Source organism: Coloeus monedula (assembly GCF_965178545.1).
Source record: "Coloeus monedula genome assembly, chromosome: 11".
Classification (NCBI taxonomy): Eukaryota; Metazoa; Chordata; class Aves; order Passeriformes; family Corvidae; genus Coloeus; species Coloeus monedula.
The window spans coordinates 21,306,086-21,323,448 of record NC_138791.1 but is presented as its reverse complement, the minus strand read 5'-3'; the positions used below and the strand labels follow the sequence as shown (position 1 = coordinate 21,323,448).

Genomic DNA, 17,363 nt, shown 5'->3' with positions numbered 1-17,363 from the left:
CATGACACCAGTGTTGGTGTTGGAGCATGGCTGTAGTGAAGTCAGGTTGTTTAGTCTGGCTTCTGGACAGGTAATTGGTTTGGACTGTTTGGTGGAAGCCCTTGGCTGACACCTTCTGGCATCACTGAGAAGACAGACCAACTTGGATTAATTTAGTATAAAATAGTTTGGTGGATTTGCAGCTTTTTGCCTCCATAGGCCCAGACATTTCCAGGTTGCCATTTGCTTGTCTTAGGGCTACAGGAATGATGAGAGAAAGTATTTACTGTCTGGGGTGGGATTCTCATAGAGCAGCTTTTTAAGGCTCCACTCCAGTCCTACTGTATCCTGACAGAACTTCACATGTCCTCATCCACTTGTCAGTTTTGACAATAAGTTTTCATAAATATTTCAAATATCTTTGGATTTTGGTTGTCAACTTAAATCTGTATTCTGTTAATGTCCACATTTTAGAAAATGACTACATATACTTTTGGCCTAAGTTTACAGTTTTCAGTTTGCAGCTGCATCAGTATTTTCCAGATGTCGATCCCATGAGTATCAAAACCCCACCAGCAATAAGCTTGCTTTTCCTAATTACTTACAGTGACTCTTTCCAAGTGCTCACACTGGTCTGCACACTGCATGATAACGTAAACAAGACAGCAAGGTGCCGCCCTTTCAGTATACATTGCACAGTTGTGAAAGAATGAACACTTGCTCTCCAACTGTAAATAGTCTTAGTGGTAACTTATTTGCCAGAAGCTATTTCTGCAAATTCTTCTGTCCTAAACACCATGCAACACACCTGGGACAACCACCTGTGAAAAGGCAAAAGATAAGAGTATTTTATAACATTAAAACTACGTGGAAAGTCTGCTGTGGCTATGAACAGTATGTCCTGGATCTATGCAAGGTGACTTTGGCTTTAACCCATACCCCAAAGAACAAGCAATCTTAGCACCATACTCTAGTGTTGGCTCTCCTGTTCAGCTTACATTGGTGGCAAGCACTTGGTAATTTTTTTTTGTAATTAATCGAAGTAAAACATCTTGTAATTTTGGCTGTAAGGGACTGGAAATGCTAGAAATCATTTCACTTTCAATGTCTGCAGCTGGGTCATGTTAAACCAGCACCAACTTGCACAGCTCCTATGAAGGAAGAACTTCTACTCATTTGGGAAGGTGAAGCAGGGACTACCTGTACCCTGACAGCCAGGTGTACAAGAACGTCGATGGACAGTGCACAAGGAGCATTTCAGGACAAAAGGAATTTATCTGTTTCTTAAAACTGGTGCTCTACACCCCTGGAGCTGCAGATCCAGGCTCCCAGCATATCCAAATGGAGCTGTGTCCTTGTGGCCGGGGCAGCTCCGGCTCCCATGTGCCTGTGCCGCTCTGCTCCCAGCAGAAAAGTCAGCCTGACATTCGTGCTGTGCACGGTGATAGGGTTGCACTGTTTGTGTCTTGCAGCAAGATAAGATACTGTCAGATCACTGAGGTGGCTTAATTACAAGTTAAGATAGGTCAGGAGTAGGCTGAGGGTTATTTCACAAGCTCAGAAATCAGTCTTCAGTTGCTTAATTGCCCCAGAAACCCATTCTGCACCAGGCACTGCTTTCCTTCTCTGGTAACAGTGACTTTTGTGCAGCAGAGAGGGGCATTAGGCTCAAAGTCTTACTTGTGGGCGAAGGACACACACTCACACACTCTATATGAGGAGAGCCAAGAGTTTAGTTTTAGTATAACAGAAGTCTGAAGGGTCTCGTCATTATTAGTCCAGAGAAGAAGTATTATTGGCATTAAAATGTTATACACATACTTCTTAGTTTATAATCCTTCCTTCAGGTTAACTTGCCCTTCTAGTGTTCCTCAGGTCCTACAGTCGGTGGTGGTGTTCTAGGCAGGGTGGAGGTGTTACTACCTCAAGCTGTCAACAACTGGCGTCCTTCACTGGGAGGTTACTTGGTTGCTCAATTCTAAGGCTAAAAATGCTACCTTCTGTAGGCAGTGCTGTTAAAACTCAGCACTGTATCTTCTGCTGATGTGGTTCAACCATGATAGAGCAAGCTCTGGGGATCTGTGCATGCTGTAACAGGTAGCAGAGCCACTGCAGATGTGCCACCAATGTTTTTGACTTGTCCACGTCTTCCACAGTAGAATACCATCCAAGATATCTCCAAATCTCTCTTAGGACTGGGGTGAATTTCAATAAAATTATGATTTTGAGCCTTTGGGAAAGGGGCTGAACCATCTTTATCCCCACTGTCTTTAACTGTGGGGATGTCACTAAAGTTAAAGATAATGCTTTGTTTGCCTGTTGTTCACTGTACCAACACTATCTATGATCATTACTGTGCTAATATCAAATTCCATGGCAACTCAAAAACATTTTAAGTCATTTCTAATTGTAGGTTTGACTGTGATATATGTCTTATTTGTTGTCCTTTTTGCTAAGTTTTCATGAGTGCTTTCGGAAACAGTTATGTAGAAATTCTAAGTGTAATTTAGTTGGAAATTAATGTTAAAATAATAAAACTTGGGCTTTTCCTTTGCAGTAGCCCATATAGCAAGTGGATGGCAGAGAGGAGAGACATAGAGTAGTACCATGACACTCTGCCAGGGTGCTAGGATCAGGCAGGGTTGTGGTACCGCTGGGTGTGTTTATCTGCCTTGTGCAGTTTGCAGGTGGAAGACCTGAATAAAAGAGCTAATCTAATCTCCCAGTTCCAAATGGTGTGCAGGAAGGAAGGATATTTTTCTGGGGCATGTTCAGATATTTTACAAGTATGGGAAGGCTGTGACTTTCCTGATGAGGAGTGGAAATCTGCCATACTTGAGCAGCAAACTGGTGCTAGCCAGGAACAGAAATATGGTCCCTGGTAAAACTGAAGTAATTTTTACCCTGAGCAATGCTATGTCCATGTCCCACTTTCTGCCAGCATTGAATGTGTGCAGGACAGATGAGTCTTACCCAAAGTAAGACCGTCTGAACTGAAGCTGACGTGGAGGCCAGTGTTGGGGACTGAGGGAGGCGAAGACATGCTGATGGTGGCTGCAGCCCCTCTCAGCAGCCAAGGTGCTGCAGTAAGGGACATAGGTTTCTCTTTTCCTCTCCATCAACCTCATTTGTGAACTCGATGAGAATTTTCTCAGGTGGAGTTGGCATCTTTTAAATATGTGAGTTTCTGGTGATCCTTAAGTGTGAAGGGCTTTGATATACCCCAAACCTGGAAGAGTTCATGGTCAGGTTAGATGGGGCTTGAGGCAACCTGGTCTAGTGGAAGGTGTCCCTGCCTACAGCAGCGGGGTGGAATGAGATGATGTGTGAAACGCCCCCCTGGTCAGTGGCTGTTCTGCAGGAGGTGCAGCTGTGGCGGTGCTGGCGTGGTTCGGCCCCGGTGCGGCGGGTCCGGCTCGGAGCTGCCGGGCCGCACAGCGGCGCTCCGGCCCGCAGGGGGCGCTGCGGGGCCGCGCTGGGGGCACCGCCCGGGCTCGTGGAGAACGCTCGGGACGCGCCGCGGGAGCTGGGGAGTTTAATAACCCGGGGGAAGGGGACTCAAACACTTCTTGACTCCAGTGCTGTTTCCTGTGGGACCCCACACCCTGCAGTACGCAGAGACCTGGGGCTCGCTGTCATGAATTCAGAACACTGAGGCATCTTTAAGTGTTTTATTTTGAAATAAATATAAAATAAGCTGAAAGGGTTGATCCTGAGAATGTGTAGGTTTCAAGACATAAAATTTTAATCTTAAAAACCTTCTGCAGTAAGAAAATGTCTCTTCTGTTGGTTATCTCAAACGGTCCCTATGTAAAAGGTGAAGTTATCAGGAAGATGCCTTTCTGTTCATTTACATGTGTCAAGCATTGGTGTAAAATTCATACATACGTATTTCTTCTAGCTTTATATGGTGCTAAAAGATAATTTTTTTTAAAAACTGCTAAAAACTGTGAATTTGATATACAAGCAAAAAGATGTAGAAGATCTCCATGAGAGGGATATTAAAACAAATAATTCTATTCTTACTGGGCATTTTTAAAAATAAAATTAGTTATGAGATATTTTGTACCAAAGATTAATTCTAATTGTGTTTTGTGTTCTCATGAAAGGATATCAGTCAGAGGCACTAGTTCATTATGTCAAGTTCATTTTAAATTTGAAAATAAAATTTGGTGCCTTTTACTGAAATCTTGATTTTCTCCATCATATTCTTGAATAAAAGCAGAAGAATTCACCAATTAAGCTATTACACAGGAATGAATTGCTGTAGGAAGGTAATATTAGGGGGGAAAAAAGTGACAATAGTCCAGCAACAGGGGCCTAAGGCAAAGAGCTGCATGTGTCTCTGTTCAGAGCAGGAGTCATTCATTAACTGTGAAGATCATAAGCATCGGTTTGGAAATGCTGAGTGTGAGGCCTTGGCTCCAGAGACAAAGGAGAATGTTGCTATCATCAATTTTGCTAATCTGACAGTCCCATCTCAGTCTGATGTGGATAATATCCCAGCCAAACTGGCTCCATTCCTTATCTGTATCTGTCTGACCCAGACTCTGAGCCACAGGAGCCTGGTGGGGAAAGGAGAGCTAAGTGTCTGTGGAGGAAATGAGGCGCCCTGTGTCCCAGGTGCAGGACAGGGGAGGTACCAGGAAGTCCTTGGGACCTTGGGCACCAAGCCCAGGGGATGAGAGGCTGATTACCCAGAGCCATTGATATCTGCTGTCAGGTAGCATGGAGGTTTGGATGTAGCAGATAAGGTGACAGGGCCAACTGGCTGTCCTGGCTGCCCAGGCTCCAGTGTTTTACTCCAGTGCTCTGGTGGACTCCCACACTGCACCAGTGACTGACTGCATGTGTGCACACACTCGTACTCTCACACCCTCTCACACTCTCTTGCACTCCCACACAATCTCTCACACACTCTTACACTCTCATTCTCATCTCACACACATTTGCCCTGTTGGTCTCTGCAGAAGTAGGCATGTGAGCTTTCCTGGCACACAAGCTGTTCAAGGTGGTGGTATGGATTTTCTGCAGTAGGAATTGAATGGTGTGCATGAGGCTTCTGAATATAGCCAAACTGCAGAACAAGAAGTACTGACCCAGTTCAGGGAGGAGGAGGATGCAGCTGCTGGATGCAGAATCCCCTGAGCATCTGGTGTCTCCTCTGCCAGTACAAGGAGGTGTTTCTAGTGTCCCAGTCCCTTTAGTTTTCTGTGCTGTCAGCTCCACATGGTCATTACAAAACTGAGGCCTGGTAACTGGGTAATGTACTTTCTATATATTTCAAAAAAAGGAGAGCATTTTGAAAAGGGGTCCAAGTTCTGGCAGGGAATACTTCTGTACAGAACATGTCTGCGTTCAATACCCCTGAGTTACCCCTGACTGGGCAGAATGCTACGAAATCCTGCTCTTGTTTCACAGCTGGGGTTTTGATGCTGAAGAATGCATCTATTGATGTTACTTTTGGATGACGGTTATAAGATAAACACCTCTGTTTAATCTTCTTTTAACTTTCCCTTCAAGGTCTATTTAGAGAACCACGCTGACCCTTCTCGTAACCTTCCTTGGCCCAGCTGCAAATGTCTCCTCTATCCTCCAGATCACCTGATGACTTTAAAACTAGACTAGAAACATTTTCCTTAACAAGGCAGATATTCTGGCCTTAAGGCACCTTCATTTTTCTACAAGACTATGCAATCATGCATGATAGTGACCTGTCCTTACCTAGTACATGCCATTGGGAGGGATTTTGTATGGAGTCAATGCACAACTGATTCCTAACAGGTACACACCATACCCATACATACTGTGCCATCTGGGGCCCCAGATTTGTCGTAGCTGGAGCATGCTATGGGACCCCTTTTAGCCACTGTGCCAGTACTTGCTACCCAGTGCAACCAAGGCCTGCTAGTGAGCAGCACAGTCCTGGATAATCCAGCACTGATACTGAGTCAAGACTCATCAGGGACATGCTCTGGCATGGGAGCTGTTCCTGATCCAATAATTTTGCTGTTATTGAGAAACTATTTTCCTGTGTAGGTAAGGCCATTACTAGAGATATCAATGCCATGGCCGTTTCAGTGTAGTGCAAAATGGAAGCCTTCCTTTTGCATGCAGGAGGCAATTACAAAATGAGTTGGAAATAAAATCCTAAGAAGTCCAAAACTAAAATGCTGAGACAGGACTACATGGGAAACAGACTTATTTCTAGAGATTTTGAGCTCCTCATTGTGTTGGGGTTTTCAGTTTACCTCCTCTGTTTATGAACATCCTGGCAGCTGCCTGAGCTCATATGTTGAGAGCTGGGCCCATCTGCACAACACAGGCTGGCACTGTGTCCTGGCTGCTGGACCCCTGCAGCCCCCCCGGAGCATTGCTGCAAACCGAGGTTAGAGCTCTGCAATCTACTGTTCTGCAGGATTGTACTCTGTCCATCACTCACCGGTGCTGTGAGGGGAGGAAGAACACTTTCAGGATCCCAAAGCCGCTCTTATCACGGCATTTGAAGAACTGCAAAATGTACCAGTTTTACCACACATCTTTATTGCATATTTATGGCGGGAACACAGAAATACTTTTTTGAATTATTTTCTAGTGATTGCAGCGGGGTCTTCTGTGCTGATTCCCGGGGCAGAGTTGACGCTCCCGTGCCACAGCATGCGAAGGGAGCGGGAGCTGCGCGGGGTCCACGTCCGGTGGGGCTTGGCGGGAGCGCTGGGACGGGGTCGCCCTTCACGGGGAGCCCCGGGGTGGGCGCAGCGCTCGCCAGACCCCACAGGGCCGGGCCCTGCCGGCGGCGGGGCGGTGCCGGGGCGGTGCCGGGGCGGTGCCGGGGCGGTGCTTGTGCCCGCCCCCCGCAGCGGCAGGCGGGAGCGCCGTGCCCCGCCCCGTCCTGTCCTGTCCTGTCCTGTCCTGTCCGGTCCGGCCCGGCCCGGCCCGGCCCGGCCTGGCCCAGCCCAGCGCCGGGCTCCTCGGGGCAGTGCTGGGCCAGGACACGGTGCCGGCCCCGGCGCCCGAGGATGCGCAGCCCCCGCTGAGTGCCGCCGGCTGCCGCCCCTCGCCCGCCGCGCCCGCGCTGTCCGGCCCCACGGCGGACCATGGTGCAGCGCTTCAGCCTGCGTAGGCAGCTCTCGAAGGTGGGTGCGCCGCGGGTCCCGGCAGAGCCGCGCCCGGGCGGGGAGCGCCTCCGCCTTTGTTCGCGCCGGAATGGACACAAAGGCTCGGCCGGGGGGCGGGCGGGGGTCCGCCCGGGGCCGCTGGTACCGCAGCGATGCCGGTTATGGGGATCGGTGCAGCCTCGACGCTGGGCCAGGGGTACGTGGGAGGAGGCAGCGGAACTAACGGGTGTGCCCGAGAGGTGCCTGTGAGAGCGCTCACACGCGTGCTTTGTCCTGGGCAGAAGGTCCTTAGCGGTGTGAGCCGTTCCAGCCACACACCTGCAGGGACGGAGGAGCACGCCCTGCCCTGTGCAGGCTCAATAGCCCTCACTGGCAACACGGGGCTTCAGAACAAAGGAGTTGCCGTGTACGGGTTTTGCTGTTTAATAATTGAAAGTGTTCGAATTTATTTCAGGAAGCTGCTTTAAGAGAGAGAGTAGTTATCTATGTAGTCTTGCAGTTTGTCACTGAATCAATCCAATGCATGTAGTTGGAAAAACATTTGGAAAAATCCATCCGTGAATAAAAGCTGTGTAGGACACTGCAGGTATGAACAGTTCTAGAGCTGCCAGCACAGCCCTGTTTGTATATCACACCATTCCCAGTGAGCAGACTTGACTCTGGATGTAGGAGTTACATTATTGGACTCTTAAAAGGCAAGCTGAATTTTCACTTTACATTTAAGCTCTTCTTCTCTGTCCCCGCCCCCAACTCCCGTGTGTGTATTTGTAAAGGTTTTAAAATGCAGTCATCAGAATTCTAAAATGCTGTTGTCAGCATTTAAAATAGGTCAGAATTCGCATCCTGCAAACTGCCTTGGGAAAAGCTACAGCTCTGCAATAATGTGGTATCTTTCTAATTTATTTGTAATTTTTTTTTAGTATCTCCTCATCTTAAAGAAACTGTTGTGGCCTTTTTCAGGGAAAAGCAAAACTTGCATCTTTTAAGGGTTTGCCTTGTTATGTGTCAAGCTGTGTCTGCAAGCAGTAGACGTCTCCACAGACACTCTGGAGTTTAATCTTGCCCTCAAAAGACACTTGATCTAGTTAGTAATGAGCTTTGTATCTAAGCTTTATTTGTGTAGGGCAGCCAAAATAGTTTAAAATGAACTCATTTGGATAACTCCGTTATAATCCTTGTTTATTGAGGTGGGCAGAGTGATTTGGAAAAATGTTTGTACTGATTTTTTACCATAGGAGAACTGTTTTCAATTTGGTTTTCTGGTTCTCTCCATTTTTATGTTGTCTGACACAATTGTGTCTTGCACTGCATTAGCTCTGATTGTGTCAAACCTACTTTAAACAATTGTCTGGCCCTGACATATTCTTAACTGCTGTGTTTTAACTGTAAAAGTTGCATAACTCTTATAGTATGGTGAACCAAAGGAGAAAATGAGAGCTTGGTCTGTGTTTACTGAAATAAAAAGTGTACTTGTGTAAACAATTGGAAAGGATTGTGTTTATCTCAGTTCAGATGTAGGATGAGAACTGCATCTCCCTGTCTCCTTGCTGTGCTTTAGATGGCACTGGGAAGTCCTGTGTGTTGGAGTCCTTGGGGGAAGGGGGGCAAATGGTGCTACAAAGCACCTTTCATCTGCTGGAAGGAAAGCATAGAAAATATGTATAATTTTGCTGATACCTTTATCAGCTGAAATGCAATGACTGACAGACTGTATAAAACTAAAACAGTACTTTATTAGTATTTCTTGTGTGAAAACCTTGGTTCTTTTATGGACGCTGACTTAGACTTCAGAGTTGGGAAATCCTTTCATAGGACGTGGAGCACCTGCTCCTGGGGTGTGTCCGCTTCTTGTGTGAAATTGGATATTATTAGATGGTGTGCCTGTGTTATGCAGCTGCAAGGTCAAAATTGCAGTTTCTAACCACATTTAATGATGGAGGCTTCAAATAGAATGAGACTGTGCATATTTGAGAGCTACAAACTGAAAAATGCCGCCACTAGTGCTTATAAAACTTGAGCAAAGAAAAAGTAGGACTTCATGGAGGAAGGAGAAATATGGCCTCATGACCCAGGCTTTAATCTCCAAGAGCTGATTTCCCTTTCCGTGGGGCTATTTGCACTGCATGGCTTCCATCAAATCATTTCAGCTTTCCCAGTCTCCATCTTCCTTCTATGAAAGAGGTTAGTGCCTTTCTCTTATTTACATAATGGCTATCCAATTCTGAAGTACTGTTCTGGAGAGAGCTGTATAAGCACTTAACCGTATCTTAATGCATGAAATGTTTGCATTTGATAACCAATTTGTATCAGGAATTTCAGGAAGTTTTACACAGACCTATCTTCAAGTATTACTTCTTATTTCACGTATACCAAATCACTGTTTATTATTTGTGAATTACTGCTTAAGTTCCATGTTAGTTTGCCGACTTAAATGTTTGCAACTGTTAAAAATTTGAGTCAGCATTTATTGCACCTTTACGTTACGACTTAAAGGGAAAATACTTGATGGGTTTTTTTGGGTGGTTCACCAAACATCTTCCCCTGGCCAAATTTGGTTTGTTCACTTTGTCATCCTCTGGTTGTGTGGGAGGTCTCCATGCCTTTTCTTTTCTTTTTTTTTTTTTTTTTTTTTTTTTTTATTTGTTTTTCCTTCCTCCTTAAGTATCCAAAGTGTTTTCAAAGTATTTTGGTTCAAACTGCTCTCTATCTTGTACTGTTTGGAAATCCGTGGAGGCCCTGCAGTTACTGTTGCCCGAGATTTCAAGAAGTGCTGTTGCTGATATGTTACATTTAGAGAAAGTCCTCGCTCTTGGGGCAGTACAAAACTGTATCCAGCTGTTACTCAACTTGAATTTGTTCAGATGTTTTACCTAGTTTTGTGAGAGTGGAATAATGGAGACAAATTGACAGTATTTGAGGATGGTTTTATAAGGTATCATGCATCCCCTTTTTTTAAAGGTACTCCTTTCCTGGGAAAGATTCCAGTGAGCCAAGTAATTAAGTTCAATTTAAAGAAAGAAAAGGCCAAAAAAGGTAATTTTTGTGAACTGTGATTGATACTCCATTCATTTAACCAACACATTAAAATATTAATAATTTCAGGCCTAACTCTTTTGCTGTCAAGTACGGTCTGGATTTATCAGCATCTGAACTATCTTTGTGTTGTCACTGGTGTGCATGGAGCTGCTTTATGGGAGAGGAACTTCAGTGTGTTATGTTGATCTAAGCTGGGAAGAGCTGAGCTAAAAGAAGCTCCCCTGTGCGAAGGTGACAGGGAGTGACTGTGCTTGACAGCGCAGGCTGCATTTCTCCTTGTCACTGATACAGGTAAAAAAACTTCTTCCTGCAGCGTTGCTGCAGCTTCCTCAGGGTCTCTTACCTCTTGAGTTGCGTGTAGTCTCAGGCAGATACAACAGGATAGAGTGTATCTGTTGGCTACCAAGTAACAGCTCTCCCGGAGTTCTCGGTAAAACAGTCCTTACAGCCGATAACCAGTGGCGCTTGGCTGCAGTTAATAGCGAGGAAAAGTTAGAAGTAAGAGGAAGATTTGGAAACTTGATGCATTTCAACCCAATTCTCGTGTTTTACAGAGCAGCAGGCACACAGTTTCCCTGTGGCTCTTCAAATTTGCCCTGCTTGTGGAATTGGAGTGGCATTGTTGTACCCGTGGCTGAACAAGGCCAGTGGGGTAGTTGGATCTAATGGGGCCTTCTGTAGAAGGACATATTCATTACCACATTGGTAGCTCAGTGGCTTACCTTTAAGTTAACCTTTTTCTCATGATAGAGGTGATGCAACTTACTGCTGGGGGCATCTGATAGAAGGTTGCTCACTTTCACAGCGGCCTTTGTTGTGTGCTGCAGTTCTCTCCCAGGCACACCTCACCATAACTCAGGTGTGTGCCCTCCCTTGGGTCATGCAGGAGATTAGCTTCTCATAGTCAGTGCAAGGGCAGTTATCCAGAAATTTCCTGTTGCTTCTAAGGGAAAGGTAGCATTGGGTTTGCTTGTGTTGGCTGTTTGAGTGCCCTATTATAGACAAGCCAACTGGAGCGTCTCAGTGTATCGCTCCTCACGTTACTTGGGTTTGAATCTGTTCCTGCAGATATTTTTCATGGTGTACAGGCAAAAGGCTTGTCTACACAAGGCTGAAAGGTGGCAAGATGCAAACAGCTCTCTAAGCATTGCTGGCCATGCTGGTGTGGAATGAGTGACTAGAAATGCTGTGAACTTTTCTAGGCATGATGGGTTCTAAAGAAACTTCCACTGCATCGTCTTGCTCAGAGGAACATGTGGAAGAATGTTATAGAGATATTATATTCATCTTACAAAGGGAAAATGGGCTTCTGGTGCTCTGACTGAACAAGCTGGAGTATCAGGATTCCTGAGGGGCTTGTTCTGTGCCAATGTAACAGCTCCATGAATGCCATGACACTGAGGAAATAAAATAGACTTGAAGCGTCTTCCACATTGATATTTACAAGGGTCTATAGAACTACACCAGCAGAGATGTTAGAGATAGGATTTGGGAACTTCTCTTTGTGGAGAAAGCATTACTGGTAATCCAGAGAATCAGCCCTGTCCATGCCAGCTGGGGGTCTGGCAAATTGCATGTAATGGCTCTTTGCCAAATAGACTTATGATGTAAAAGGCTGTAAACACAGACTATAGGGCAATGCAGTTTACAGAAATGCATCTTTCCTTGTAATAATGAAATTCTACAGCTTATGGCAGTTTCCAGAAAATTATCGTCCTTTATAATAGGTGCTTACATATGGCTGGATGGCAGTAACAGTTGGAATTTCCTCACATCAGGGATCAAAAGAAGCATTACAATTGTTGGCATCTTTACTCTGAATTAGTTACCTTTAGGTAACTCTTTGTAGAGATTTTGGCTTGTGTAGAATTTGCCTCTTTCCCCTCAATTCCTTGTGACAAACCAGCTGGCTTTTTCCTCAGCCAGTACTTCTTCAGGGGCAGAGAAGAGTTTGCTCTCATTTTGGAAGTCTTTCTGTTCTGGATATGACAGTCAGTGATAAAGATGCACTTGTAAACTGGGTCCTTTCCAGAAGGAAAGGAAAAGCTCTTACACTGGAGGAAGGCCTCAGAAGTTCAAGGGAAATGAAATAATGGGAGCAAGAGGAGTTAGTTCTTTACATTTACATGATGTCCAGTTTGGGACATTGTCGTGTGACAAAGAATGCAACAATGGCCTCCAAAATAATTCTTGTCAGAGATTAATTGTAAACAGTTGTGTTTGAGGTTTCATTCATAGGATTTTGGTTGTTCAAAGATGGGATTTGCCTGTTCTTTCAGTAATACCTGCTCAGTGTTCCCAAAGTGGAGGGAGCTGACTTGCTCACCTTACAGCAACCTTTTCCTATGGACAAGGAAAGTAAAGGAGCAAGATGGTTTTTTGATTTTGGGTGTTTGGTTGGTTGTTTTTGTTATTGTTGGGTTTGTTGGTTTTGTTTTTTCCTAACTTGAGACACAGTTTGGATCTCCCTGAGATCAACTGGTATTTGAATAGGGAGTTCAGCATAGAAAACATTTCCTTCTTGAGTTGTCAGCTTTGAGACAATTTAAAACAGGCAGGAAGAATTTCTAAGGAAATGAAGCTTCAAAGATTTGCTGTGAAGGTTTTAGTATGCATGAAACAGAAAATAGTATTTAGATTTGAAATATGAGTAATAAAATGTTTAAACAGAATATTGTAAGTGCTGTTGTTTGAGTTTTGTGATAGGGCATTCAAAGGGCACACGCTTAGCAAGAATGAAATCCAAGATCACCAGAATGAATACTGAGTTTTGCTACAAAGGAGGTGTTGTGGTTTTTTTCCTGGAGTGCTGTTGGTAAATGTTACACTGCAGAAAAATATTTTCTCTGCATTATCTGCACATTTTGTGGTCTTACTTAACGCTTGGAAGCCTGTGAACACTGAAGTCATGTTCAGAAAATCTGTAACTAGTAAAAGTCTCCATTCTAGAATCACTAACTTCTCCCAAAGAAAAGGAATTTGAAGGAGTGCTTAAGTTAGCACAGGATGGCCTTTGTGCAGGCACGGTTTGTGCTTGCTCAGGCACGTCTGTCTCAGAAGTGCACTGAAACCCACTGCCTTACACTGTGGTGTGAAATGTCCCAGGGTCCTGTTGGTGGTGAACAAAAACTTACAGAGGAAAGAACTATTCTATCATCAGAAATAAATTATTTCAGCCTGCTGACTTTGGCAACAGGAGCAGAGGAAATAAAGAGTTTCAGGTTGATGGGGAGGCAGTGTCCCAGTGGAGCCTGAACTGCAAAGCATGTGCAATATTGGTGCAGAACTGGTGCCCAAAGGTCATTGGTGTTTGGAACTGCTGTATTGGAGTGGGACTAAAGTTTCTTTTCTGCCCACCAAAAAGAATATAGGATTTTATTCGTTTGCGTGAAAAGTAAAGAGGAAGAAGAAAATACTGCTTTTCATGCCAGCAGAGAGCGAAAAAGCTAAAGACTGTGCAAAGAAGTCACTGTGCTGTTGTAGATTTAAAATAATTGGGTCGCAGACTGCTGGGCAAGGAGTTTTCTTGGCCACTGCGGTTCAGTCACAGTGCTCATAGTGTGGCTGAATCTCCTGCTTCTCCAGACCCACGTGAGGAGTCCCTGGATTCCCCTACAACGCAGCATGGAATACTAGCAGGACTTGGGCACCACAGAGCTGTTGTGGCCTCAGTGCTACAGATTTCTCCAAGCAAATGCCTGTGGTGTGGTTGGCCAGCAAAACCAGAAAGCTGATTGCTGCAGGTTTTTAGTTTCAGAACTCATTAGCTGTTGTTCATCCGTTTTTCACACTGAACATAATATAAACATCTGCTTTAAGGAGAAATCCTTCCTATGTAGAGTGTGGTTGTTGGGGTCTGGTTTGAAGGGGCACTTGCTCTTCTGTTCCAAATAGTCTCAAAACTATTGGGATATGTTGATCTTTTCTAGTTCTTCACTAACTACTTTATTTCTACATAGTCTTTGTGAGTTTTCTTATGTAAAATACCATGAGAATGTCTTCATTCATTGTGTGGGAAAAACTGTGGAGAACTGTGAGGGACAGTAGGTCAACTTCAGCATTTCAATGACAGCCTGTGCCAGTGGGTTTATCATCCCTCTGCATTGATGGAGGCAGGAGAATTGTGAAGATTCAAAGAGGATCCTTTTACATGACCCTAGACTTAATTATTTTGTTAGATACTTAAAAGTCAGGACTGTGCTATGTTTCATGTTATCCTAATACTGGTAAAATTCTGGAAATACAGAACTTGCTACTACTGCTCAGAAATGCAGAGAGTGGGCCTTGCTGCAGGTGTCACTGGAGAGCCGCTGGAATTTAGTCAGCCAAATGTTTATTGTTTAACTGTTGTTAAATACTGAAATTGTATCCTTTCAGGGTAATGGAAGGGATAAACTTTATGCTGTTCTGCTTTTAACTAAGGAAGCTCCTGCAGTAGGTACTGTGCAGTCTGTACGTGCTGCTTTGCTGCTGTTGCCCTATGTTTGTGTGGGTTTTTTGGGGTGCCCATTAGCTGGCCGTGCTGCGGAAGTGCTCTTGGGGCCGTGGTCAGGTTCATGCTGACAGCTGGACAGGATTGGGTTACCAGGGACTGTGTGTTCCAGCAGAGGACAAGGAACTTGGCTTTCCCTGCTGGTACCAGGCTCATTCCCATGGGCCCTGGCTGCTTGGATTTGGGAAGATGATGTGCCTCTCCTGGTGTGCTGGTGAGGCTTCTTAGTAAGCTTGGGGGAAGCTGGGTAGAAGAGAGACCCGAGTGCCAGCTCAGCTGCTTGTCTGCTGCCCCATGCAGAAACTGAGAAGCTCTGACTGATGTGGCATGGAATGAGCACTTGGTGGAGTTTGTGCAGCTTTGCAGTGCCAGGGCTTTATAGTGTTAGCAAATGCACACGTGCTGCAGTGCACTCGGCCTGATTGCTCAGGCTGTTCTGTAGTTTCCAGATGTTGTGCCTGGATTCTTGTCACAGTTCATCTAATGGAAAATTTTTAGTATACTTGGACATGTCTCAGTGATCATCCTCCTCTTACCTGCTTATGTCCTGGCCCAGCATGGCCAGGTTCCATTCACAGTGTTTCTTACAAAATGGTTTTGTTAATTCATCCATCTGGAAAATGACCTTGTATTTTTTTAAACTTACAGAATTAATAGTTTTAGCAAGGTAAAGGGAAATTTGACATTATTTAACTTCCACATTTAGAGAGAAAAAGTGTTTAAGGTTATTAAGATTTGTTGAAGGGCAGCCTTCCAGTGCCTAAAGGGGTTCCAAGAGAGCTGGAGAGGGACTTTGGACAAGAGCATAAAGTGTCAGGACAAAAGGGAATGACTTCACTCTGACAGAGGACAGGGTTAGGTGGGAGATTGGGAAGAAATTCTTGGCTATGAGGGTGGTAAGGACCTGGTACATGTTGCCCAGAGAAGCTGCCCCTGGCAGGGAGTTGTGATTAGATGGTCTTTAAGATCCAATTCAACCCAAACTGTTCTGTGATTCTATGAAATGCTAAGAAGATTCGAAAATAAAAACTTGACTCTGTGAAATACGAGCAGTTTGGACAATAATGCAAGGTTTGTATTATCATAAAGACTGCATTTTACATGTAGCTGTTAAAAAACCATACATATACTTTTTAAAAACATCACTGTGCATCAGCTGCTCTCTGTCCCTCTGTCTGTCTTTCTGGTCACTGAGGATCGCTGGTCTAGAGTTCATTCTGCTGCCTTCTGAGTAAACCTGATTTCTAGATTAAGTGACTTTTCTGTTCCAGGAGGTAATTAACCTGGGGGATTAAATAGCCAGTATGTAGAGAATGGTGTTGATGACTTGGCAGCATTTCAGCTAGAGGCTTGCTGCTCAGTGCTATAAACCTTATTGTTATTCATTTATTTGCTGAAAAATTAGCAAACAGTATTTCTATCCCAATTTTTATAAATGGCAGTAAATTGCTTTACCTACTTTGTTATGCCACGGAGAAGGAACACTTGATTATTCAAGTGGCTCAGTGGATATTTTGACTGAAACTCCATCTGCCAGTGCAGAAATTAGTTCTATTTTTAACAATGTGAGACACTCTGCAGCAATTATTTGGCTGAGGTGCTTATGAGGGGGTATTTTCATGCACTGCTCTGGACTGTCTTCTGAGTGAAGTTTATGTTTTGTCCTCTGTGGGTACTCTTTGTTGTCTTACAACAGCTGTTTTCAGCTAATCAATGACAGTTGTCATTAAAAATGTGTGGGAATAGTCCTGTCAGGAAGCAGAAAAACAACTAGGTACTTTCAGAAAAGTTTTATTGCCTACTTTGAGGCCACGTTTTGGGATGGAGAGAGTCATGGGGCAGTCAGGACAGGAGAAGGCAGGACAGCGAGTGCTGCCTGTCAGTAGGTCCTTGCTGTGCTTGCGTGTGATTCCCTCTGTGACAGCAGTGCCAAGGATTGCACAGCTGGAAAAGAGAGACGGTGGTTTTGGTGGGATTTGCTATGCAACTCCAGCTGTACTCTTTTGGTTGCTGAACACTAGTTCCAGTAAGCTGGGTTAGTGAAACATGCTCTACTGGAACTCTTCACTTATCTTGGGTGATGTTACTGAAAGGTCATGGAATGGCTCCGGCAGCAGCTGTGAGCAGGACAGTGATATAGAGCTGGGATGGCACAGACAGGTGCTGCCTGGGGGGAAGGAGCAGCCATTGGCCAAGGAAGACCCTGCCTTTGCTGTTTTGTTTCTAAGATACTGATTAGAAGTAGTGGAAGTCCTCTGAGCTTATTTTCTCTATGAGCTAATTGCCACAGCAACAAATTTCACTTTAGCCCAGTATGGGGTTTGTATGTTTGTTAGCTCGGGTTATGTCCGTGGCACTGCCAGACAGCCACAGAGCCTTTTGGAGCAGCCTGTGCAGAGAGCGTTTGTGTGCACAGGGAGCTGTCGTGGGTGCAGGTGGGGTTTTGGCAACGTGCTGTCCTGGTGGGCAGTTAGTGACTGGTGTCCCAGCCAGGCTGGTGGTGGTCTGGCAGGACTCTGTAGCTGTGAATGCTGTTTAGTGGTGATTTGGAGAGGTGACCCAGTCACCTGTGGCAGCACTGTGATCCAGGTGGGACCTTACCTTCCATCTGAGTGGTCATAAAGACGAAATATTAGACAGAGCCTGTGTGGTAAACTAAGAATGAATGAATGTGTCTTAGGATCAATGTGTGATTACAGTAAACCCTAGAAATGTACCAACCTGAGTTAGACTACAGC

The 17,363-nt window shown here is 44.9% G+C and overlaps 1 protein-coding gene across 2 annotated transcripts in view; it reads left to right on the top strand.

The window, feature by feature from the left end:
• TMCC1 (transmembrane and coiled-coil domain family 1) overlaps positions 1 to 17,363 on the top strand; it is a 60,735-nt gene that overhangs the window by 6,512 nt on the left and 36,860 nt on the right. The window contains exon 1 of one of the 2 annotated variants that reach the window (XM_082289121.1): positions 6,955 to 7,115. The exons of the other annotated variant lie outside the window; for it this stretch is intronic. Coding sequence (XP_082145247.1) covers positions 7,077 to 7,115 — 39 coding nt within the window. The 5' untranslated portion in view covers positions 6,955 to 7,076. Of the gene's footprint in view, positions 1 to 6,954; positions 7,116 to 17,363 lie in introns of those variants that run through there. 2 annotated transcript variants of the gene reach the window in all.